The sequence below is a fragment of the Pipra filicauda genome, unplaced genomic scaffold (genome assembly GCF_003945595.2).
Source record: "Pipra filicauda isolate LSUMZ 115617 unplaced genomic scaffold, ASM394559v2 scaffold61_size3293851_pilon, whole genome shotgun sequence".
NCBI lineage: Eukaryota > Metazoa > Chordata > Aves > Passeriformes > Pipridae > Pipra > Pipra filicauda.
The window spans coordinates 2,334,852-2,361,370 of record NW_024104776.1 but is presented as its reverse complement, the minus strand read 5'-3'; the positions used below and the strand labels follow the sequence as shown (position 1 = coordinate 2,361,370).

At 36.4% G+C, this 26,519-nt stretch overlaps 1 protein-coding gene across 3 annotated transcripts in view; it reads right to left on the bottom strand.

The window, feature by feature from the left end:
• TMX3 (thioredoxin related transmembrane protein 3) overlaps nucleotides 1–23,148 on the bottom strand; it is a 29,490-nt gene extending 6,342 nt beyond the window's left edge. For 2 of the 3 annotated variants that reach the window (XM_027723115.2, XM_027723116.2), the window contains exons 1-14: nucleotides 23,060–23,148; nucleotides 22,746–22,800; nucleotides 18,534–18,573; nucleotides 17,201–17,324; nucleotides 14,072–14,117; nucleotides 12,426–12,506; nucleotides 11,019–11,118; nucleotides 10,692–10,769; nucleotides 8,428–8,494; nucleotides 6,631–6,729; nucleotides 4,592–4,649; nucleotides 3,846–3,899; nucleotides 3,608–3,664; nucleotides 51–180 (exon numbers count right to left, since the gene is read on the bottom strand). In XM_027723115.2, the coding sequence (XP_027578916.1) occupies nucleotides 51–180; nucleotides 3,608–3,664; nucleotides 3,846–3,899; nucleotides 4,592–4,649; nucleotides 6,631–6,729; nucleotides 8,428–8,494; nucleotides 10,692–10,769; nucleotides 11,019–11,118; nucleotides 12,426–12,506; nucleotides 14,072–14,117; nucleotides 17,201–17,324; nucleotides 18,534–18,573; nucleotides 22,746–22,800; nucleotides 23,060–23,108 (1,038 nt within the window). In that variant the 5' untranslated portion in view covers nucleotides 23,109–23,148. Of the gene's footprint in view, nucleotides 1–50; nucleotides 181–3,607; nucleotides 3,665–3,845; nucleotides 3,900–4,591; nucleotides 4,650–6,630; nucleotides 6,730–6,760; nucleotides 7,961–8,427; nucleotides 8,495–10,691; nucleotides 10,770–11,018; nucleotides 11,119–12,425; nucleotides 12,507–14,071; nucleotides 14,118–17,200; nucleotides 17,325–18,533; nucleotides 18,574–22,745; nucleotides 22,801–23,059 lie in introns of those variants that run through there. The other variant, XM_039388197.1, reaches the window with a different exon arrangement.
• Nucleotides 23,149–26,519: the final 3,371 nt, after the last annotated feature.

The window sequence follows — 26,519 nt, the reverse complement described above, 5'->3', positions numbered from 1 at the left end:
TAAGGAAATAAACATCAACCAACATATTCCAAGTCACAATGAAGACTTACTTCAGCTGTACCATCCAAGATATTGTTAATAAACTGAACCATGTCTTCTGTGCTCTCAATGTGCCTATCTGGTAGAAAATACTGCTGATTGGAGGTATTCAATACAACAATAGTAGGGATTGTCAAGTCACTGGAAACATAAAACAGACAGTTTATACATTTAAAGAACTCCCATGTAAAATATTGGAATTCAAGTAATCGCTACAATAATTTAAAAGGATATCCATGAATCTTCACTTTCTCGTGTGTTCTTTATAATATTCCTTAAAGGCAAGAGGGAAGGGAGAAGAGAATCACCTGAATGGTTATGTTTCTCATTAATATTTTTTTCCTTCACATCTGTGTCAGTGACACTATTGAAACCTTTTGCAATTTACGTACCCATAGTGACTGCAAATCAGGTACCTTAAAACTTTCTAGTTAGTAAGAGATCACAGATAGTAGCCTTGTATATGAAATGTATTAATGTGTTTTAGCACACAAAGGCAGAAGTATAATTCAAAAATTTAATCCCATACAACCATGGTCTAACTGATCAGCTCTGTTGATCAATCTCTGCCTGTCAAGTCAAAAGAATAAGACACACCAACCAAAGTTTTTCTACATCTCTTTTAGATATGGCAGATGAGCTACAGAGTCTTTAAAGAATTATTACTCAGCAGTTAACCACATGCATAAGCACTGCCTAGGATCACAGAATTGGAAAGAAGAAAAAAGAAAAAAGGTTAGAAATTAACTCTGGACACAGCCCAGTTTAATCTTCCGTTCAATGTAGCACTAACTTCAAAATTACATCAGGTTTAGGACATTTTAGCACTGCACAAGTATAGTGTACAACAAGAAAGATTTAAAATACATTAATTAAACTTAAAAATCTCCTGTAGTCTTTGTCAATTTTCTACAATTCTGTCAATAATTAATTCAAATACTAGGTGGCTCTGCTTCACAGCAGAAGCAATGCAAACCTTGTTTTTCTATATTTTCACTCTTCTTTAATAGTGTCCCATCCATGTACATTTGTAATCCATGTAGTATTGATGACAATTTCAGCTTTAACCATGACTATCAATCCATAATAAATTATCTATGAAAATATTGTTTAGCATTTACTCAAGATTGCTATTTTTCTTTGAAGTCACTGAAATTATCCTAAATTTTTTCTCACATTTTAGATGTTTGTTTGTTTGTTTTTAATTTAATTTAACATGCAAACCTAAAAGTGAAACAGTTTAATACTTAAACATGAAAACTTTCTAAACTTCTAGAAAGCTGAATACTTCAAGACTGTGTTCCCAGTACTCAAGTTGAAAGCATGCTGGTACCTCAGAAAATGTAAGGGCAACTACAGAAATAACAAAATAATGTCATCCTTTAAATGGAACTTTAAAAGCCCAACCAACCAAAATTTTTTCCCCAGAGACAACTTGCAACATAAGATTCTCTAAGTATAATTTTCCCTTGACATTTTTAATCTGTATTTATTAGAAAAACCCAAGAAATAAATGTTGAAGGCACTCAAATCAAGTTGGGTGTTTTAGCAAGTGCCTAGTAACAAGCCAGCAACTTCTGCCAAAATACATCGTCCCAGCCAAAAGAGAACAAGTTTTATTACTGGGATGCAGAAAGATTCATCAAAAAAAACTAACCTCAAAACAAAACAAACAAACAACAAAAAAACCCCCAAACAAACAGACAAAAAAAACCACCAAACAAAAAAGTACCCAGTGTTTCTATTGCATTTAACAGTCTGGTAACTGATGTTCTTGGAGTTTACTGTAGAGTAGCTGAAACACAACCTCCATATACAGATTCTATATGCTATACAGAGATTCATAAAAGCACATTTAATGTGTCTCTTCCAAGAACTGAGGAATTAATACTCTACATACACCTCTAGTTGATACTCCCCATGACACCTTAGCTTACTTCGCTTTCAGTAAAGTAATATTCTGTTTTCTTCTTTTGTGTGTAGTTTTAATCATACCTTTTCTAACCCAACAAAAGGATGTTCATACACTGGTGAAAAGACAGAAGAACTATAATGTCTCCTCGTGCAGTTATAGCCAAGTTCATAAATTTACTTCTATCAGGGTCTACTAATTCTATCCCTACAAATCACACAATATTTTGTCCTTTGTGAAGAAACAGAATTTGTTCCTATGTCCACCTGGCACAGTAAAAAACTATTCTGTGATACATTTCTCACTATTCAGGAGGCTTTTTCTATTCCCACTTGCTGCCATCTGGTGACAAACCAGAGCACTTGCAATATGGTTCTACTTGAATTATTCACGCATCCACAGGAAGAGCAGGTACTTGTAACACTGAACATAATTTGCTGCTTTCTTTTGCTGCTTTCCACTTACGCTTGAAATGTATACACTCTGTCTAGAAAACAGTTAAAAGCCGGTGAATACTTGAGCAACAACTTTCCATATACTACAAATTATAAAGTCAGGCCTTTTGCAGATTCGGTTAAACAACCCAGGTGAACAGACCTTGCCACTAGATCACTGCCACTCTAAGTGGCAGTTCTGTCTTCATTCCCCTTATTTCCTTCCTCCCAGAGATCTCACCTCCCTCCCCCCTACTTCTCTGCACATCAGTTCTGGTACTCAGCAGAGCAGAAGAGGTTTAAGGGTTTTGTTGAATCAGCAAAATAACTTCCCTACGTGGCTAGACAAAAACCATTTTTCTGCCAGATAAACAAGCTGAAACAGCTCAGCAGACAGTCAGATGTAAGAGCCTGCACAGGAGAGGCAATTAATGAAGTGAGGAAGGTCTAAGTTTTGGCAACTATAAAGCTCAATCACATTACTTGACTTCAACTGAGAGACAGTTGTTTTTAAATGAATTTTATTCAGGTCTTAATCTACAGACATCCTACAGAAATACAGATCTTATGACTCCTGGGTCCCCATTAACCTCCTAGAACCTTTAGGGGCAAGAACATATGCTTTATTAACGCTTTGATACCCAAGAAAGGGATTTGGAAAACTTACAGAGCTGGCATACAGACCTCTGGTTTTTCCCTTCTTTCACTCCAAATGCCAGAGGAGAACAAATAGTCAATGGTAAATGCCAAGAAACTTAACTCTCTAATTATGCATTTTTTTAGACACGGATCATAACAAGGGCAACTGTCAAGCATCTTGTTAAACCACTTATATATTTCAAAATCTGCCATGTACATATCAAGAGCAGACAGCATCTTCCATGCATTTTATACTGCTTCTCTACAGAAGCATATTTCTATGCATGTCTTAAAAATGCATCAAGAGTGAAAATCCCACAATTCTAACAGTTACTAACTTAACAAAGCAGACCTAAAAGATAAGCTTTGTCAATCAGTATTATCAGTAAGCGGAACTTCTAATATTAAATTATGCAGTTTAATTTGACATAAAACCGCTACTACGTTTCATGCTGAATTCTCAGGACACTGATTTTTTTTTGAGCCATGAAAGCCAGGAATTCTTCATAAGATTATTTTTAATTAAATATATTCAGTAACGAATACAAGAGAAGAAAGAAAATTCAAATAAGAATTTACTTACTCCATTAGTAAACTATTAATGTAATCATTTCCATCCATATGGCCAAACTGGAAATCCCTGTAAGAGAAATAGTGAAAAAAGCAATGATGAAAAAGAAAGCAAAATAGTGGATTTCACCAAAAGTTTATCTTTAAGTATTTTTCCTATAACCGAAGACACTCAGCAACGTAATTCAAAAAAGTGATGATCTAGAAGACAGTTCATTTAAGATGTCAGAGTGAGTACCATGTGTGCCTACCTGTGAAAGTGATCCCGGTAATCTCTAGCGACTTCCTGAATAATGGACTTTAGTCTGGAGGCAAAAAGAAATAACATTGATAATCCAGGATATACTCTTTCAAACTACAAACAATAAACACGGAGATTTCCCCAGAAAACAGCAAATTGGACCTCATCAGCAATGAGGATTACCAAAAAACACCTGGCTCATCGTGCTTGGTTCCTAAAGGTTTAAAATCCCATACACAGTACTTGAACAGCATTTTCTTAGTCTAATTACATATGCAACCAGAAATGGACAGAGGAAGGTCTTGTTCCTCTCAGTCTCAAACTCCAATCCCTTTTTAAATGTTCCACAAACAACTAATATGTAAGCATCACTACACTAATTTTTAATGCCAGTGAGCTGAAGTACAGTCACTTGTTTAAACTTACTAAGTTCATCTCAAAGTCATCTGAACTCAAGTACTCTCATCTAAAGGTGACACAATAGCTTTTAAAAGCTGTGAGATCATCGTTGGCTCCTGTGATCTCATTAACAAAGGGCAGAAGAGTGAGTCAGGAACTCCCATCATCTCATTGAACTCATATGTGCTTCAACTGAGCCATAAATTAAGTAAATTCAGGACATTAAGTCAGAAATTAGAGAACACGTGCAAGTTAAACCCACGCATTTAACGCAGTATTTCTTAATAATTAAGAAACTTCTAAAGTTGTCATACCAGCACATTTCTCCCATAGTGTCACCCATACTCAGTTCTGTACCTGGTATGTTCCACTGAAGAGTTTTTATCATCAATGACTGCAATAGCCACAAGTTTTCCTAAAATAAGGAATAAAATTCTTGAAACCACTTAAAAAGAAACATACATTCTCAGATGGAAAATATGCCAACCTAGAACAGTAGATACTATCCAGGGACAGGAATTAGTTTTTAAGTATAAACCAATCTCAAAGCCAAAGAGCCTCTTCGAGCTGTCCAAAATGTGGTTTTCTAAAAGTTACTGAAAATAAATGAAGATGTGGCTTAATGCCACACCACTAGCATTCTATGAAAAGCCTATCCTTAGAAAGAAGTTAAAAGGGAAGAAACACAGATAAAAATTAATAACCTACTCAGGCTGCATATGTGCATATACCTAAATATGAGACTACGGAGACCTTTATTACATAATAGTAATAATAATATTACAAGTTGATTCTAAGTCACTGAATCACTATTGTATGGATTTAGTAATGACTACTTTTCACACTATTAAAAAGTTGGAGTATTATGGAAAAAAAAAAATTTGGAAAATTTACTGTCACAGCCCAGAATTCATTACATCATAAAAACAATTTAGTCCACAGACCTCTGTCAGAGGAGCTTAAAGGCCAACACCAAAATATATCGATTTCTCAGATTTACTTTGTGAAGTTTTTCTGATTAACAGAAAAAAAAACCCAAAACCCAAAGATTCTGACGGTGAATCAGATCAAAGTACGTTTACAAAGCTGGCCAAAGGTTCTCCAGATCAAGCATTTCCTGCTAGGAAAGCAGATCAGCTAACAGTGTAGTCATCAGCCAGATTAACTAAAGCCTACAGAGTGCAGACCTGTTAATTCTCTTCAGATGTCATGATTCACTCAAACCCCCTCCACCTCCCAAGACAACCTATTGCTCTGTTCCTACCTATCATCATGCCAAAGGGAGCATTCTCCTCAAAAATAGAAAGTCACTTTTTTTCAAGTAATGCTGAAGAGTCTTAAGAGCAAGAACTATGATTCATTCCCAGGCTTTCTTGTGAAACAGCAACAGCTTCTCCCCATCCCACTTCTTCCATACCTCAATTCTCACTTTTCCCCATTTCTTTCCTTGCCATGTAAGGCACTACCTAGTCAATACACTAGGAGTCAACTACCTTTTAGACTGAAAAAGATAACATAAATAAATTCCAAGTACATCAGTTTCTTTAAAGTAAATGATGGTTCCATTGGATTAATAAAGTCAACATTCTTCCTTTTTGTAATTTGAGGAACTCTTAGACAAAAATGTAACAGGAACAAATATACTACATTTAAAAAACTTGTAACAGCACCTCTGTAAATAACTGTTTAAAATGTAGGTGTAACAATATTAGCTTTATATGTGAGAATCTAGATATTTCATAATCTTTAAAACCTGGAAGAACTCAATGCTGATTGAATATAAATACTTTGAAAGGGAATGTAGATGATAAGATACCCTGGCCTGGAAAAATCAACACTTACAGCATTTTTTATGATATTTCAGAGTATGTATATCTTAAGAGCAGTACAGATTATCTGCCTATTCCAGAAGTCACTTGGCTGCAAAATATTGGCCTGCAAAAAATTTTACTAGAGAAAAGCTGAAGTTTTCTGGGACAAGTCCATTTTAGCACACGCTCCACTCCCTTCATATGTTTTAAAGATATCTAAATCCATTAGATGTAAGACATCTAAACCTGTCCATATGTCATAAAATTCCCTGCAGGTATTCCAAGAGTTTGTATACAACTTACACAAAACCTAAGGTGCTCTTAATTTAAAAGTTCTACTAATTTTTCTGAATACCACAGGATTAGACATACAAACTTCTATGTTGTGAGGAAAGGACTAGTGTAGGACAAGGCTGTGGATGAAACCTCTAGTCAACACAACACCAACACCAACAAAAGTCTGGCACTACCAACTTGAACTCTGAGACTGATTAATTTCTGAGATTTAAAAAACACATTCTTACTACTCTTTTAATTTTTCTTACACACAAGATGTCAAAGGGATTGGTGGTAGCAGCATCTCACCTGTATCTCCAAGTTCATACAGCGTAAAGCCATCAACATTAAGGTAGCCTTGAAACCTTTCTCTATTTATCCAAGATGACAAATCACCATCTTCATACTCTAACCAAAAAAAAAAAAAAAGAATGCTTTTTTTTCATAAGGAAGGTCGTCATATTTACTACTTAAGTACTATAGAGGCAAACGCTATTTTTTCTCCTTTTATTCTTCTTAAGTTATCACATGTTTCTGGACATTTCGGTTTTAAAACTTGTAAAGCAATTTTCAATTGTTGAAGAAAAAATGTGTTAGAGAAAAGTGTGAAAAGTTGATTTTTTTCCCCCCAAACTCAATGATAAACAATACTATATTAAAAGTTGTGACACAGTGCAGAAAGGAACAATTTCAAACTCTGTTTTTAAAGGTGTATGTGTGCTTGTCATCAAGTTTCAAACTAAGTAAACAGAGGTAAAATTACAGAAAGCAGTATTTGTGAGACTCCTTAAATGAAACAAAGAAGTCAAGAAAAAGCAGATGCATCAACAGCACTGTGAATGTAAAGGAATAAACAGTCATGTATGACTCAGAATCAGTTATACTGAAGGCTAGTTTCACATGCTAAATATTTTAATCCATAAAGAATCCAGTTCTAACACAGACCACCAATTAGATCTTATTCACAAGTAAAAAAGAAAAACATATATAAACATAATGTTGCATATTATGCGTACAATAAACAAATTCATATTATATAGAGTGATTTATCAATAACTTCAGGTTAACAATTATTTGCCATAAGATAGTAGCAAACAATTCCAAGGATAATGCTTCCCATAGGTCTGCATCAATTTCCCCTACTAAGGGGAAGAAAAAAAAAAAACCCAAACCAAAATACCAGACAAGCTGAGAGCATTGAACTGGATTTTGCTAGGACTTTTTCTTATGGTAAGGTCAGTCATAACAGTTGGACATAATAACCTTATTCAGTCTCTTAAACTGCATCTTCACAATTTGTTTGACTTAAAATAATGTTTCTGGTACATTCTGAGACAGTAAAATTTTTACGAAGTAAATTAGAAGCCTGTTTCGTTATGCGTTATGCATTTGTTTTAAAAGGTATGGAAAAAGCAAGCAGGTAACACAGAAAAAGGCAATTCAGAAGTGTTTCTCTTACAAGCTTTCTTTCTCCAGGATTGCAAAAAACGTAAAAAAATTTAAATGCAAATCAAGGAGGCTAGAGGGTGAATTTTTATCTGGAGGCAACAGATTGAAGAGGAAGACAAGCACATCCCTTCTGTGAAGTCACAAAGAATATCCTTGATGGCCAATCTGGAGTATTTTGCTGTGGTACTACCTATTTTCAGAAATGAAAACTGCAGATTAATCTTCTGAGTGATACATTTTCAACTTACAATAAATCTCATTAACTGTTCGAAACTGTAAATTCATCGTATGTGTGATTCCTCTTCAGTAAGTTTTCTTCTATTTTGTGTATGATGAATTACAACAGTGAGAGAAGGAGTAACTTTTATAAGTACATTAATGCCAGCAAATAATAATATTGGAAGCTACATCTTACTTATAACACAAAGCAAATATCATCACTTCTACTTCAGTATTCCTAAAACAAATGCCTTTCATTTTGTGGCATAAGAACTAATTATTTTTTCCTCTTCTCCTTCCTGAAGGAGTTGCTACTTATTCTAAAACTGGAGAATCTCCCAGAACCCCAACATAAACTTCAAAAAAATCCCACCTCTTCCAGTTTCTCCATATATACTTTAAATATCTTTTCTTAGGGTAATGTCCACTTTTACTTACCATCATAAACAAAGTAAGTTCCATCTTTGAAGACCATAACAGCAGGTAATTCAGGCAATGTCACATACTGAAAGAGTTGGTTTTCAATTAATCCATGAAAGATTAAAAGATGTTTAAACAGACAAACTAAAAAATCTGAAAATATGGAAACGCAGTCCTTGGGAAAATATCTAAGTACATTTAAATATTTTCTGTCTAAATTTACCAAAATAAATTTATCAGCTTCTGCATATTAAAAGTAACACAACATCAGTGTAGTTTTGAGAGGTAGATCTCACGAAGCGTAAATGAAACAGGATTTTTTACTAGTATCTCCAGTAGCATGAAGAATATTTTATGAGTTGCACATGAACTTTAGATAGGAGATTGTAAACTTCAGGGTTTTATCAATTATGGCCTCTGTTCCCAATCGGTGCTGTTGTCAGCATACCTGTCATACTGCTATTTCTTCTAAATGTACAGTAAAATAGTAATACTGATAACATGTCCCACTAAATCTGGGCTATTTCTTGTGGATCAGACTGATGGGAATATAAAGAAACAGTTTCAGAAGACAAGGCTACATACAGACCTAATTTAGGCAAAAGGAACAATGAAAGCCTGCATTACCATGTTAAACATGATATTTAGGATAGTCAGCAACATACTAAAAAAAGAGGTGTAGAAACCTTTCTCTTGGAACTTAAAGAATCTCATTCAGCTCACATTTTCAATGAACTACCATAGAAGATATACTACTCCTGACTGCTTGCTACCATTCAAAGTCAAAATTCTAATGGCACTTGTGGTTAAAAAAGGACTATATCATGAGCATACTTTTAATTATGTTGGCTGAATTGTCTACTGATGTGTTTGGGAAAGGTAAGAACTGCATCATTTCCAAACAACATGCCTTCTATAATGATTCTGCATTATCTGTCTTGGAAATAAATGCAAAAGCAGTAGGTTTTGATACAATTGATACAAATGAGTAATAAGAAAATTCTAAGTGATGCTTTTGTTCTCTTATTTTAAACACAGTTTTACATCTTTAAAGGACAAATCAATCTGTGTACAGATTACGGCTCGCAAAAGACACCTGAAGCTTGGAACAATATTACCCAAGGTGACAAAACAAAGCCTAACAGTGAACAGCATTATGCAAAGGCTCATTACAACTCTAGCACTCAGTAATTTCATAACACTTTTGCTTCTCTCCATAGAATATTACTACTTCATCTTAATGACAATGGGGAAATTACCTTCCATGAAAAAAAAAAGCTCACTGCTTACATCAGTGAGATCACAGAATCTCAAAGACTTTGAGCCTTTTACATACACTCTTTCCACTGCACAACTGAACAGTACTTTTCTTGCTCAGGTGGGGCTGAAGTGCAAATAGCAATATTCAAATTAAGGTGGCCTTTGATACAAGGCTTCTGGAAATCTAACAATCCACTATTTAAAATGAGTATGTTCTACTTATGATGTTCAAAAATGCAGCTGCTAAAGAAAAAAAAAAGCCAACAAATTATGCTATTCTCACCCTGCTAATCCCAAACTAACTTCCAAGTCACGTTTTATCAGGCATGGAGTAGACTTAGGTCCCACTTGGAGATACCAATAAATGAAACAGCCTCTTGATTTTGCTTCAACAGGTAAGCAACAATGATTAAACTAACAACAGTAATACCAATTTTTTCCACCCTTGTGACTAACTGTCAATATTTTCCTTGTTACAGACTCCTCCAAAGAGCCACATGAGAATTCTGCAGCCAGTAGACTGGATCCATTGATCCCCGGGCAGACTAATGTTTTGATCACCTGTATTGTACAGGACAAAAATAACTTACCTCTTCACTTACTTCTCTGATTACTAAGGTATCAGAAGTACTTCATGGCAAAGACCCCCAAATTAGTTTTAAAAGTGGTTGGTGAAAGGACTGTCTGAAGTAACAAGAGTTGTACATTGGCTAAAAGTCCAAGTATCTACTTTCTTGAGCAGGTTGAATGGTCCAAATTGAGTTCCACATATCTTCTGATTAATTTTATTAATGTGACTGAACAATTAATTTGGCCAAAACAAAGCAGTGACAGACTTGAAACGTGGTTTGTATTCTTTCCTCATATAGACTCAAAAATTATACGTTTCAGTGTAATTACTTTGGAATCTATCAAAGCCAAATATACTGTAAGAAGCCATCTCTGTGCCATTGAAACAGTAAAATTACATATATGAGAACAACACCACTTCTGTGAAAATAGTAGGCATGGAAACAGCTTACCTCAGGTACTACATCTTCTGAGGCAGAAAAAAAGTACGTATAAACTATTAGTTCTGAAGCAACTTCAATGTATTTTTCCTGAAAAAATACAAACAATGTTTTTTAATTTCTGAACTTTTAGTATGGGTCAAATAAAAGCTTTGTGACATACCTCATCTTCAAAGAGAAATTAGAAAATATGGGTTATGATATAAGATTGTAAAAACAAATAAATGTAGAAAGACCACATGAATTTGTTACAAGCATACACTTCAGTCTTTTAAAAGATATTTTAAATTACTCTGTGAATAGCCAAAAGAAGTAACTTTACTTAATCAAGCTTCAAACCTTTAAAGGAGATTCACCACCAACATACACAAAAAGTACACGATGTCTCTTTTGCACATGCTCAAACATATGCTGGCTAGGAAGTGGCCTGATAAGAGGTCTGGGAGGGAAATAAAAACAAGAAAGAAAAACCTTAGTTTTTGCAACCTGCAAAACCCAAACAAATAAAAATCCACAAGAAAAGTCATACAGTTTTTTGTGTTTTTTTTAAATTAAATTACACAATGAACATTAATTCAATTTTTCAATTTATTATTTTATTTTCAACTAAAAGGGAAAAGAAAAAAAGAAAAATTCCCCCTAAAATAACGTGTTATGTTCCTCAAATAGCATACTTAAATTTAAAACTCATATTTTAGTACAAGATGTTGCTACAATGGAAACATGCATGCCATTTAATGGTCACAGAATCAGAGACTGAGCTGGACTGGAAGTGACCTTAAAGATCATCTGGTCCCATCCTCCCACCATGGGCTGGGACACCTTCCACTAGACCAGGTTGCTCAAAGCCCCACCCAGCCTGGCCTTGAACACTTCCCAGGATGGGGCATCCTTACAGTAAAGAATTACATCTTACCACCCCTACAGTAAAGAATTTCTTCCTGATATTTAATCTAAATCTATCCCCTTTCTGTTTAAAACCATTGCCCCTTATCCTGTTAGTACAGACCCTGATAAAAAGTCTCTCTTCTTCTTTCTTATAAGACCTCTTAGTGAAAGGCCACAACAAGGTCTCAGTCATTTGAGAGATAAAATTCTGAATTTAAGCATGGCAGTTATGAAATGTGGTCTTAAATCTTAAAAAATTCTGATCCCTCAATATTCCTAAACTACAGACTTCCGAACAACAATGAATATTATTGTTCCTATATCAAAGCTTCTTAATTATTTTTTAGAATGGAGGAAAGAAATGTGACTTTTTTTCTCCCCAAAGTTTACTTGTCAATAACATTTTGAGGCCACTGCAGGGAAGAAAAAAAGAGCCAACGGAAATTGTTATGAACAATCCTGCCAAAGTATTTCCTTATGGTGCCTATGGCATACTTTTCAGAAGCACAACTTCGGAGCATGAAACATCTACTGCCTTAGTAATGATGCCTGTCAGCCAACATTTAGATTGGCATTCTTGTTTCTGACTTCCCTGAGTTTCATTTGTTCATAGTTTCCAGTACTCTGAAAAGCCCTTAGTTCTTGCACTGTAAAGAAGGTATTGTGGCTAGCCAGTCTCTGTACTCTCTCCATGCCACTCACCACCAGCCTCACATGCAGTGACACATATAGTGACAGGCATCAATAGCACATATAGTTTTTAACTTTGTGTCAGTATCTTGTTCTTTTTTAAACAGATTTAAGTCTTGGCTCAAGTTTTAAGTCAGCAGAACCAGTTTCACAGAAGAGTATACTTACCCTGCCACTCTATTAGCAAATTCAACTATATCATCTTTGGTTCTAGGTCCTCTATAGTTGTATGCCAAGTCACCTTTTAAGCTAGATAAATGGGAAAGACAAAAAAAGAACAGAACTGAAATGACCTAAACTACATTTGTACATACAGAATTACTCAATCTTCACAGGTTTATTACAGTCACCTTTTAATGAGTGAGAAGCAAAAGAAGTGGTCAGCAAAATATAAAACCCAATAATGCAATACAACGCAATTATGCAGTAAAAAATTATTTACACAGTATCTGATTTATTGACTTTCTGAAATAATTGGCATTCTTTTACATTTATTTTTCTAGTGTACAGCAGTCATTTACTCTGTAAGCACACAGATAACTTAAAACATTTGCATATGACTGTATAAAAAAATCCCACCCCACACCCAAATCAAACCCCAAACACTCAACATTTATACTACTGAGGTATTAGTCTTTATAAAAGACAAACATATAAACTTGTTTTTTGTTTTGTTTTTTTTTTTTATAATTGAAAGGTATCAAATAACCTGCCAAACCTTCTGAATGTATGTATTAAATTAAGCTTACATGAAGTGTTGGTCAGCTTATGGTACTCTGCTGACAGGGGACGTAGCACACTTGCATTATTAGAGTATTCCAGTAAGTTTCACTAATTCTAAGAGGCTTTCTTTAAATCCAAATAGGTTTAGGAAACTCACAGGAAAGAAGAAATGATAAAGTGAGTTTTCAATGCCTCTGTATGCCAATAAAATTTTTCATCCTTAAAGATTAATAAGCTAAATATCTCTTGTTGCCTTCTTGTCACTTTGACAAGATTCATTATTACATATTATGAGTATTATTTGCTTAAAAAATAACCTGCTAAAACCCCCAGTCTGTTCACAGTAAAAAGGACCCAAAATTACTGTGTCTTAATATTTAATATGACCTTGTACTGGACTATAAACTACATGTGTTATAAGCAAGTATATAGAATATCATTATGGATTGATATTTTCCTATAATTTTTGTCCTCCACTGCCTTTTTTAAATCAGGTGAAAAAAAAAATCTACATATACTTCTCTTGTTAAACAACTTTTCTCACCCTTCAGCCTACACAGTAACTACTACTGTCATTTACATAAGGTTTTTAAGGTACACGGGAGAGAAGAGAGAGGTAATTGAAAATAAGAAAATGCAATCAGCAGCTTACAAGAAGTTAACAGGAAGACTCAGCTATGCACTTACTGCCTGAATCACTCTAAAGATGTCAAATCAAGTGGAGGAAGGAATTCCTTTTTGTAATAGTTGTGTGTATATATATTTGAAAGACATATTTATGTACACACACTTCTACATAACTGCATAGAAAACAGCAGTTAAATGAAGTCCAATTTGTTAACCTGTCTATTAAGAATTCTGTTTCTAAATAAGATGATGGATATGACTGAATTTCACAGCAAAACAGTCCAGTAGAAATCAAAGACAATGCCACCATGAGATGGTAGAGTGTTTTTTTGGGGGTTTTTCTTGGTTTGGGTTTTACAGGGTTTTTGTGATTGGTTTATTTGAGATTTTTAAATGAACAAGGCTATGTTTTCTTTAGTGTCATCAAATCAGTGTTAGAAATTCAATAGGAAGCATCAACTTACAGCTTAATTGTTGGATAGCCTCGTACACCAAATTCAGATGCAATACCTGAAAGAAATATGTTAATGCCAAAGTGAACCAAGACTTTCTTGCTCTCCTACCTTAATCTTTAAACATAGTTTACTATATTCAAGCCACAATAACAAATGAAAGAACTCACACTTAGTTTAATATGAATTATTTTACTTGCTTTCAAGGAGCTGCTGTTATTAAGCTACTAAATTTTGGACCTCTTAAAGAAGTGCTGAAGGGTCCCAGCATAGGCTCTCAATTCACGTGCCACAACTCAAATGCCATGAGAATCCTCTAAATAGACATGCTTGACCTGTTCTAACCAAAAGGTACCATGCATTTTAAAATACATACACAATTGACTGAAAATACTAGAGGCAAGAATTAAGCATCAAGGATGTACAATAGTAAATAGTAATGCTTGAAAGAAATACAAGACATGTGACATATAGTTATATGCTACAGTAATGCCTAACAACAGAAGTGCAGTATCATACTGCAGTAGTTACAAAAGGTTTTACATCTGCATTCTGCAGACATAAATGAACCTCACCAGACACAGACACTTTCTAAGCAATCAGTTATTTACCTGCTGCTTACTAAAGTGGTGAAAAGCAAAACAACTGCAGAACTTTTTCCCCCACCTCAGGTTTGTTTAAAACCTTCTCTTTTGCTACCATCTATTATACAAGTACAATTTGCAACTACCATCTTAAACTATACTTTTCAGTCAATTCAGTGTTTTCCAAAAGTTAAACTAAGTAGTCTTCAAAAAAGGCTAAAATTAAGTATAAAATTCTGACAACACTTGTGCAATTCCCTGTTGAGTAACAATTCCTGCACTCAAAAAGCATGAAGAGTCAATACCTATAACAAACATTCTAAAGCTACCAACCATATGTCAGAGCAAGCAGATGTGGGAGGACTTGTGTGCAGGGCTCTCAATAACAGTTTAGGAACTGTGACCCTAGGGTTGTTTGGCTGGATCAGTACCTTACTGCACAGCACTACAAATAAAACTAGCAGCTCACCTACAGGCATCTTAGTCAAAGATGACTGTTCTAAGAAATACGGGTACTAGGATCAATTTTATTCTGATCCTTTCCTCTCACAGCTCTACTACATAGACTTAAAATGCATTAAAATGTATATTAGAACATTCAATCACAAGAGCTGACAACAGAGTTTATTTCTCCTTCTACAGCTCTCATGCATGGACAGGAGAACTAGAAAACAGACAATACATTATTTTTAACTCTCCCAGCCTTGGAGATTACCAAAACTCTCTCAACATCCTGGAAGTGACATACTATTTACACCATCACCTCCACTTCTTGATATAAAGAATGCAGTACAGGCAAACAGCAGCAGTTGTGCCAGCCTGAGGCGTGATGTGTTTCTACTCTGATCACATTCAGTTGACTTTGAGGCAAACCCCCCTGAAAATTCAACTGATAACACAACAGGTGACCTCTCTTGATAAAACTCCTGTGTCCTCATAACGCAGAGCCACCTGAGGCAACACTTACTGATTTATATGCTCATCTGTGATTTCAGCTCTCTGACAACAAGCTACCCATAGTTCAGATTTTTCACACTACTTCCTATTTCAACTAGGAACACAAACTATGCAGAGCCAACCATTCATGTTCCTTTCTGGTTACATGTCCACAAGTTCCAGCTGCATTTCCTTCTGATATTCTCAAGACTGAATTACTTTGATTTCATAGAATCTTTAGATTGGAAAGATATCAAGCAGAACTGACTTGAGTTTTCATATCCAGATGTCATAAAATTTCCACTTTCAAAATAAAAGTGCAAAACTATTTCAAGAGATTTATTGGACACTCTATTTTATAAAATTGGTCTGAGTAGAAAGACTTTTCCAGGGCACAAAGGAACCCTTGCAGCTTTCAGTAATTTTTATATGTGCAAAACTGAATTATAGAACTAAAACAATGTGCCAATTCTGTTCTAGGTATAAAATATGAGAATTTAGCATCAGGATGACAGATGCAAATATTTCAAGGTAAGAGTTCATACAATTTATATGATTTAGAATTTTATAGAGATGACTGGAAAGCTAGAGATCCATGAAATGAACTTGAAATTTCTAATGCTCCAGACTTACTATAGCAAATAAGTATCTTTAAGATGTAACAAAATTTCTATGGTTTTACAGAAAAAGCTACATACAATAAATTGGTGTTTGAGACAAAATCATTTTGATCTCATACAACCAAACTCTGCTACAGGTAAGCACAGAAAAACTGGAATATCACTCAAAAAAAGTATTCTGCATAATATTTTAGGCAAGTACAACAAAGCTGAATAACCAGATTTAATGGGGATTAATTAAAAATGTTACATGTATTTACAAAATTTTATTACATATAGATCTCCATTGGGCCCCACTCCTCCCTATGCCTTCCCTCTTAAATATCCTCCTGGTTCAACACAGATTCAAGTGAAATGACAATAAACAAGCATATGAAAACAAATAAAATACTGTTATGCATTCAACAATCCTCTCACATCTACCCAAACCACTTCTCTGAATACCTAAAGTTTTGGGTTTTCTCTGAGAAGGTCAATACATAGGAAAAGCAAAAAAGAAAACCTTAGAGCTAAATTTGGTTCTTCAAGAAGACATTTACGGAGAAAGATGGGAAGAAATTGGCTCAAGAGTAAATTCAAAGATTTCAGCAGGTTTTCTGTAACAGCTTAAGGACCGATTACCTGAAAAGAATAACAGCAAGAACACAAAGCACTTCTCCAACAGTAATACAAGGAACTTAAAACTGGATGCTGCCAAGAGACGCAGCACATAAAATGCTTATATAAGTACTCTAAGAGGCGTATCAAAAGCAGATCTTTGAAAAGCTTTTACCTTCCATTTGTCAGGAAGAATTCCCTACACAAGCAGAAACGAATGTGAAAAAAACTGCATACTACAGCAAGTTGTCACTTTTAGAAAGAAAAAGATCGGGAAATTGTTCTCCAATGACTGTTTGCATACTTGTGCTATGATACAGAACAGAAGAATAACTTAATGAAAAAAACTAACAGTCTCAAAACAGAGTCTACAATGAAATTACTCCAAACCAAACCATACTTACTAGAAAAGGAAGTTGCATCCATCTTCCCAACTTTTACTGGAGAGCCCATGTTTCTCATTTCTATGCCCACTTCATTCCACACAGGCTCTAGTTTCTTGCAGTGGCCACACCAAGGTGCATAAAACTGAGAAGCAAAAATATTTTATTAAAAAAAAATAAGTTAGTAGAAGTTGATTCTACAACTAACCCTCAAATCATTAGCAAGGCTTATTTTCCAGTCATGGTTCTCCTTATGTCTTAATAAAATTGCAAGTTAATTACAAGGCTAGCATGACATGCAGCATTTATGATTTGGTCCTACTTTTAAGATGAAAACACAAGTTTTAAAAGAATACATTAAATTGTCGCACTATTACATGATTTCTTATTTAAAAATAGACGGTGTGGTAACATTTTTAAAAATCTTTTGGAATATTTTCCTCTTTTTTTTGAAAGATAAAAGAACATGTAAACAATCTATCCAGGAATATGTCGATATCTGTCAATAGGGGAAGGGCAATAGATACTATGCCTACTTCCCCAAGCTGTCCTCTGGATTTAGGTTCTTCAGCAACTACTTTTATAGAAGTACAGTGAAAAATTGATCCCATTTTCTCAGGACCAAGCAGAGCTGAGACTTTATTTCACCTTTCTGCCTATATCTTGCTGCAACACCTCAGTGAAATTAATAGGGAAGATATCGATGTTTTGGTATAACAAGATCAGGTTACAACCAGACAAAGTTGAATTTTGTTTTGTTATACTTTACTGATAACTCTGAATCAGCATATTTAGTTTTTCCCCACTCAAAAATAACAAATCTAAATAATACAATTTTGAGCATTACAGTACATATTTAGGTGAGATAAAAGGAATTTTACCTCATCCACAAACAAGCTCAATCTTTTTAGCAATTCCTTGTCCCTGAAATAAGGAGCACCAAAACTCTCCAAATAAGTTAGAAAAGTAAATGAAGCCTTTCATGTATTTGATTTTGCAGTGCTAATAAATGTCTAGAACACCAGTTAGCTGGTATAATTAGAGAACGGAACCATAACAATTTTGAAAAGAGGTTATCACCTCCTGATTGTGTTAGGTAACCTGCTTTCTTTTTCTAAGGACTGCAAAATATAGGATGAAGCCTATCTGCATGCAATATTCAGCCTATTCCTGGTTCACCCTGAACAATATAGATTGCTGTTCCATCCTGTCAGAATTACTGTCATGAAATTTTTCTGCATCATGCACAAACAATTTTCCAAATGATGAAGCAGCCTTACTACAAAGTGTAGCATTGTACATCCTATCTTTTGATTTCCACTAGCAGATCTTCCCATTTTTCTCATATACTCACATCTACGAGCCAAATATCATCTTTACGGTTTTCTTTAAACCTAAAAAGGGAAAAAACCAAAATCAACAAATCTGAAAATAAAACACTGAAGTGCACGTGCGAAACAGGCAAAATCCACAATTAAGATTCTTTCTTTGGGTGTGAAGAAACAGAGGAGATAAGATTTTCTAGTATTAACAATGCCCCTGCACATGCTACTACACACACAGATATAGGTTCCTATGATTACTTCCCAAGACAAAACAAACAAACAAACAAACAACAACAAAAACAAAAAAAAAGAAAAAAAACAACAAGAAATAAGAATATGTACAAAAGATATTTGATTATCATATGTATTTTAAGGGGAAGAAGTATTTTGCAGTTGTCTTAGTGATATTAAATATTGTACACTGTTGTATTTTTACAAGTCAACTAATACAGACTCTTAAAGCATTGGTTTACAATGTTAATCTTAGCTTTACTAAATGTAAACTAAATAAATTATTTCTAATATTAACACACAAAGCAATTTTAGTTCAACCTCCTTTAACAATCTACTATAGGTGTGTCAGTTTATGGTTTTATTGAAATTGCACACAAGAAACCAACTAACTGGAATAAAAATGTTCAAGTGATTGATAAAAACCAGAGATACAGAAGTACTACTGAATATTTTTAATGCCAGACAAATGACATTTAAGTGAATTGACTAGCTTTATTAACTGTAAATCTGTCACTAAATGCTAAAACCTCTAAAATAACAATAGAACATGATAAATCAAAGTTGCTTACACAATTCACTCAACTGTTGTCACTACATGATAATACGAATTATTGCATTACTTAACGATTTCTATGTAGATAAATAATTAAGCCAGAAATTCAACGTAAGGTTTATTTCTGTAAGACAGGCTTCATAAAAGCGACTAGGACTGGGATTAATGTCACATGCTATAACATACGTGATACAACATTCTTACTGCAACACTCCTATTGTGAAAAGAAATGAATATTTTTATGTAATTATGTAGTGTGTGATCTACACTTTAAAATCCGATTAACAGAAGTTATAGCCCAACTCACCAATTCCCAATACACAGCATGCCTATAAATGGCTCATAGGCAGTAAGCAGAATCAGAGAATATTTATTATATTTCATTTAAAGCTGAACCTGTAATAATCCATAATGGTCTTGAAGAAATACTAATGCTGATGGTGGCTTGCTGTTTGAAAGAAATAATTCAGAAGTCATGAATACAATCTAATTACAATGCTGAGTGCTTGAAACTTAGAAATGCAGCATTTCACTGGTAAATTCCAGCCTTTTTTATTGATGGCATAACAAGGTTGCAATACCTGTACAGCAGGAAAGGTATTTGCAGCAACTAACATAAAACTGCTCTAGGAAAGCAGCATTTTTAAGTCACAAAATTGCTTAGTTGAGCAACTCACTAAAAATTTACTTCACCACCCTAAATGCTATAGAGCTAATGAAAAAAAACAGTTAGAGTCTGGCATCTCTTGAGAACTCTAACAGAGCTACAGCTAACTTCCAATTACAATGTTAAATAATTGGTTATGATGCAAGAGGCAGAAAGCAGCTACTGAATCATAAGATCCTGGCTGTGCTTTAATTTAGAATATCACTTTTGCTTTGTAAAAGAAGAATTTACAATTAATTGTTCTCCCTCTGCCACAGTACAACTGTTACAGGAGATTGCAAAGAACATTACAGCACTGAGAAAGGTAGACTAAAATCTTACAAAACCAGTAGACAGTAATGAAAAAAGGAAAAGAAAGGAAACGTCTGGAAGCTGAATATTCCAATGGAATCTAATAACTTTGGCCTAAGGTAACATAAAAAAACCCATAGTTTTTACAATAATAAATTTCATTCACAAGCACCTATTTAATCAACTGCTACAGAAACTAAAATTTCAAGTGTGACAAAAACCCAACTATCAAAACTCACTGTAGTTTTGGTAATGTCAATGATTAAATTACTAGACAATATTAAGAAGGTTCAATATACTGCTGAACAAAAACAGAAGTTTCTGTACGAAAGAGTATTCAAGCATTCTATGAAGGTGCTATTCCTAGGACCTATAAATATATTTTCAGTTGTAACATTTCAGTGCCTCTTTTTAAATGAGTTGTGCAATCAATCCCCTGTCAGCTGACAGAGACACAATCACAGTGATGGAAAGGTGTTGCACATCCTTGAATCAAAATTATTTGTCTCAAATACATACCTCTTCCAAACTACATGATCAAATGTTCTGTCAACCTCCACTTAAACCAAGCACCTCACTTAATCATGAACAGTTAAAAGAAACCAGCATGAAGCAAAACTGAAAACCAAGCCCACAGTTACGAGGGCCTTCGATCAACACAGCTGCTGTGTTTATTCCTTGCTGTCTTGCTTCTTACTCCCTTTGCACCGTTTCTTATGCTTCTGATCCTGCGTTGAGCCACCAGTACATCCTCACAGAGAGAAAAATATTTCCCTTTTTAATTAGCTTACTTAACTGCTTCATTATCACACTAGAAGAAGTACACAAACACTGCAAGATGAATACTGATCTGAGGCAGCAGATCAGCAGCACAAGCCAATAGGTACCACAGCTTTTATTCTGCATCCCTTCCATAGCCCAGCTGGGTGATACTGACTACCTTGTACCTCTGTTAGTTCTGCTCTGTGACTTCTTTTCCCATATCCTGCAAACTTGGGAAAGGGACACACATCTTATACTAGTTGGCATTGTTTACAACTACCAGAATTCAAATAAAACCCAAAACTTTCAGCAACAGCAAAAAGTCCATTAAGTTTAGGTATCTATCAAATGGAAAATTTGAAATTTCACCAGTCACTGCTTCCAGGTTTGTTTTTTTTTTAAATTCTTATCCTGATCTTTTTCACCATTTGCCAATTAGTTAAAAAAGAAAAAAAGACACAAAAAAAACCCTGTCCTGAACAACTCATCAATTCTTACTCCCAGCTGTAAAGACAGGTATCTCTGTAGTTTTGTAGTTGAAAAATCCAAGTGTTGTAAAACAGAATTTTTTTTATGGGTTATTTAAAAAGTTATGTGACCACATATTTATGTTTTCTCACTCCAAAACAGCAAATGCATTTAAATTCACGCCTGTACAAACATGATATGGGAATGTGATGCAGGAGCACAGATACATTCACTTAGCCCATCTTCAATCCTTGAAAATACAAGTCATGTAATTTATGTCAGGTAATTTTTTGGGGCAACAGCACCTACGTAACCACCAAACTGCTAAAGCAAGGCAGTACATGACCAATGACACTACACAACCAGCTTAATGGCAGGATTGCCCATTTCAACTCCTACCCAGTCTCAGGGCTAATTCTGCTGTAAAGGCATGTTTTTACACTGGAATGTAACTGGCAGCCACAAACTAGTCCTCCAAGCCTCCTTCTCTTTTCCGTTTCTGGCCATGCATGAATGCACTTATACTCGTTCTCCCAGCCCCCTGCGGCAGCCATGCAGCAAACTCTAATGAAGAACTTGGTTAAACACAATCAGCTTTTACTTGGGGCAGGCACGAATACACCACTGTATTTACACTACCAAAAAGCAAGAAAGAACAAGGAACTCCAAGAACATTTCTGGCAATACTACCTGCAATAACAGCTTTAAAAACACCTGAAAAATTAAATTGTTCCTCAGGTTCATTAACTGAACCTATTTAATAGGTGAGATTGAGGGAAGGCCTCATCATGGTCTACAACTTCTTCATGAGGGGAAGCAGAGGGGCAGACACTGATTTCCTGTCTGAGGTGACTCGAGGGAATGGTCTGAAGTAGTGTTAAGGGATGTTTACATTGGATATTAGAAAGAGGTTCTTCACCCAGAGGGTGGTTGGGCACTGGAACAGGCTCTCCAGAGAAGTGGTGACAGCACCAAGCCTGACAGAGTTCAAGAAGCATTTGGACACACTCAGTCACATGGTGTGATTTTCGGGGCTATCCCGCATAGGGTCAGGATTTCGACTTCAGAGTCTTGTGGGTTCTCTCTAACACAGAACATTCGATGATACTTCGGGCCACAGTCTTTCTGCCATTACTGCTAAGAAAAAGGCAAACTTTTCCAGTGCAGCTTTCTTGACAAGCACACTATGCACAAAGTCTGGGGTCATGTTCCCCACAAGAACACAAGCACTATTTAGGCCATAGGGCAGGACACCCCAGTACTTACGACTCATCCAGATCCTTCACAAAACCCGCGCCTGACGCCACCACATGTGCCACCACTGCGAGGCAAGGAGAAGCGTTCCGTGAGTGATGTCCGAGTCACCCCGGGGCTCTCACCCACGCCAAGTGACAGGCTCACCGCGTTGACAGCCGCCCCTCCTCCCTCGACCCTGGCCCCTCTCGCCTCCAGCGCTTCCCCACAGCCCAGCCCGCCTCGCCCCGCCTCGCCCCTGCCGCCCTGCTCCCAGCCTCACCGCTTTTACCTCCCTCTATCCCCCCCGCCCAAGCCCGGAGGAGCTGCTGCCTCCCGCCCATCACCTGCCGCCCAGAGGAGGCCCCGCGTCCGCGCGCCCGCCGCCGCTGCCATGTTCCGGGAGCCGCGGCACGGCCGGAACGGGAAGCGCCGACCTTTCCCCACGGCGCACGCGCGGAGGCCACGGGCGAGGGGCGGGAGGTGGTGGCGGCTTTGGGGGCGCTTCACGCAGGCGAGGGCGGTGGGTCTGGCTGAGGGCACGGTGACCACCACGGTCCGGCCCGGCCCGGGGGTTTCCGCGCCGCCGAAGGGCGCCCTTGGAGGCAGCGAGCGGGGAGGCGAGTGTGACACCGTGACACGGGGCCGGGACGCGGCGCGGGTGGACGCTGTCATCTCCCCGGTGGGGAGACTCGTTCCGTTGGATCAATGCTCTGGTTCCTTGCAAAAAATAAACCACGTCCTCCTTTGAGCAGGAACACGTGTGCCGTCTGTCATGTTGCCCGCTCTCTGCCGTGGGTAGAGCTCATCCCGCACCACTTGGCTGCGGTGTCAGCAGCCCTCCTTCAGCTTGTGTGTGAAACACTTGTTCCCTGCTACTCTGTGTCTGTAACTTTTTCTTTAGCTTCCCTCGTACAAATCTGTTACAGTCTTTCCTGTTTTCAAGTACGTCGTTTCTCTGTCAGTGCAGATCTGCAGGTCCTGAAAGGTCAAAGAATCCTGCTGTGAAAGGTTTTTTAAAAAGCTGAGTGAAAGCAGGGCTGGGATTGCTCAGCCTGGAAAAGAGAAGGCTTGGGGGGTCCTAATCAATGTGTATAAGCATCTGAAGGGGGATGCAAACAGAACAAAGCCAGGCTCTTTCCGGTGGTGCCCACTGACAGGACAAAAGATAATGAGCATAAACTGAAACACAGAAGGTTCTCTCTGAACATCAGGAAGCACTTTTTCACTGTGAGGGTGACTGAGCACTGCCTACCAGTCCTCCACCTCATAAGCCACCTGGACGTGGTCCTAAGCAAACAGCTCTGGATGGTCCTGTTTGAGCAGGGGTTTTGGACCAAATGACCTCCAGATGTCCCTCCTAACCTCAACCATTCTGTGATTCTATGTTCTGTTCCTTCTCAGTTTTGACTCCTGCAGTCTAAGTTCTTATATACACCTTTCTCCCTATGGCAGAATTACTTTCTTCAGCTGTACATGCAAATGTTTGAGATCGTTGTTGGAAACAGAATTTGCCTCTGTATGCATGTGTGTGTGTGCATACCTGCTAGTATTTACATGTATGTGGATACATGTTCTCCTCCTGGCTGTTCATTACCTTCCTCACTAGGCCATACCTAGTCTGGCAAAGACCTCCTCTTCAATTAATGTTTTGTGGGTAAAGTATGTTGGATTCATCAAATGATTCCCAGAGTTGTCCATTCATTGGAAAAGCTAACTTCCATAAGTCCATTGACTGAGAAATAGGTCAAGACCTGAGAGTATATGCCATAGCTCACATTAGAATTCTAAGGTATCTGACTCTGGCCTATGGTAGACATATTTTTTCTTACCCATATTTCACTGAGGGATTATACAGCATTATGCAGAATATTTCACTTTTTTTTTCCCCCTAATCACCCTCCCCCCCCAGCTAATAAGTTCCTAACATCTGTAGTGGATAAACTGTTACAATTATTCATTGAAAGCAGAGAATTTCTTTTTCATGCATTTCACTTTCTGTATACCACAGTTAGCTAAATACCGTCTGTACGCCTGATCAAATGAAAGCTGGCATCTTTTTGATCTTAATCTAGCTGCTGTCTAGACTGAGACAATGAGAACAATTTACTCCATCAGTCCTTTAGTAGAAAATCCATACTGGAGAAAATGGGGATAGCCAAGTAACTGTTAAATTGGTATAATCCTGTTTTCTTACTCAGACAGCTCATAGTTGGCTTCAAATAACTTTTGAAGTGAAATAAACATTTTATATAGTTTTGTATGGATTTGAATAAATTCCTCTAGATCCTATTTGTTAGCTTTGAAGTTTATTCTCTTTGCAAATAATGGAATATGATTGTTAAGCTTTTGCATTTGGCAAGCCAGGGTTGTCTTCTGCAATAGAGTACGAGCCTGTATTCTTGAAATATTTTATCTTGAAATTGAAGGAGTCACTTTATATTTACTTCTTTGTAATTAAATTTATGTACACCCACATACACAACACTGTGCTATATTTATTTATACAGTTTTTTATGAAACTTTACTGCATAAAATGTATATAAAAGATAGTTCTTGCTCTGCAGCCAAGTAAAAGTATTGTAGGAACAGCGTATAACATGCAAAACAAATAAACTGGATAATAATGGATGAGGTCTAGAGAAATGTCAAGGGGTTTTTGTGTTTCTCTTATTTCTACTATGAATATTTCATTTGAAAAAGATACAGGATTAATGTATTACTGTTAATAGATTACTAAATTCCTAAATTCACTGGAGAACTTACTGTAGAAAAGGGATGATTTGGTATATGCACAATACTATTGAAATCCTGAGAGGTACTGCAGGAAAAAGTGGGAATTATAGGGAGATCAGTAATCAATGAAACATTGGAAACTGAACATCAAGGGTTCAGAGATTCCTTCCAATCCATATAGTGTAGGAAGATTTAATGGTCCTGCTGTACCAAAGAGTAGGTTTTTTTTTTCAACCTGTTAGACAGGGAAATTCAACAAAGACAAGTTCCAAGCTTTGCCCCATGGCCTGCTGAAGGTGGTTCTACAGTGCAATTTTGCTGTTGCAAGATTTTTTATCTGTTTGAGCAGTCTGTCCACTCTTCTTGACCTGTATGAAGGGCAGGGAAAAGGATGGTTTACCTGTAGCTCCATCTAAATTATACAGTGCAGACTTAGTTTTACTGGAACGTGTGTACTTTTGCTTTAAGAGAAATAATCTCTTTCAAATAAATTTCTGTCTAAGATTCATTACCTTGTAAACAGAATATCAAGGTTGATTTCAATACACATTTTCATAAATAAAATACTTAGATTATTAAAATTCTTTTACACATCTTTATTATTATACAGTGGATAATGTATCCATGACACCATACTAAAGGAGACTTCCCAGCACTGCCCAGCCAGGCATGAAAGGTTGTATGGAAGGATCAGATTAAAAATATAGAAAGGGGATGGAAGAGTAGAAAGAAAGAAGAAAGATGTGGGAAAAAGAGGAAAGAAAGCAAAATGAGAGCTTGGACAAGAAAAGGAGGCACAGAGGAAGAGTGTTCTGATACGGACAAAGTTTTGGAGGTAGGTTTGGTGGTCAATTAATAATGTGGCCCACACCAAGAGCTTATGATAGGAAGGGAAGAAGAGAAGTTAAGAAAAGTCAAGAACCTGAGATGTGGAAAAGACAACAGGTTCTATCTAATGAAGAAGGCAAACCAAGAAATTCACATGCCTTCTAATTTTGCCGCCAGTAGCATCCCTCAATGATGCGACTATTTTGGGGTATATATTAATATTTGTTTTATATAAATTTTACT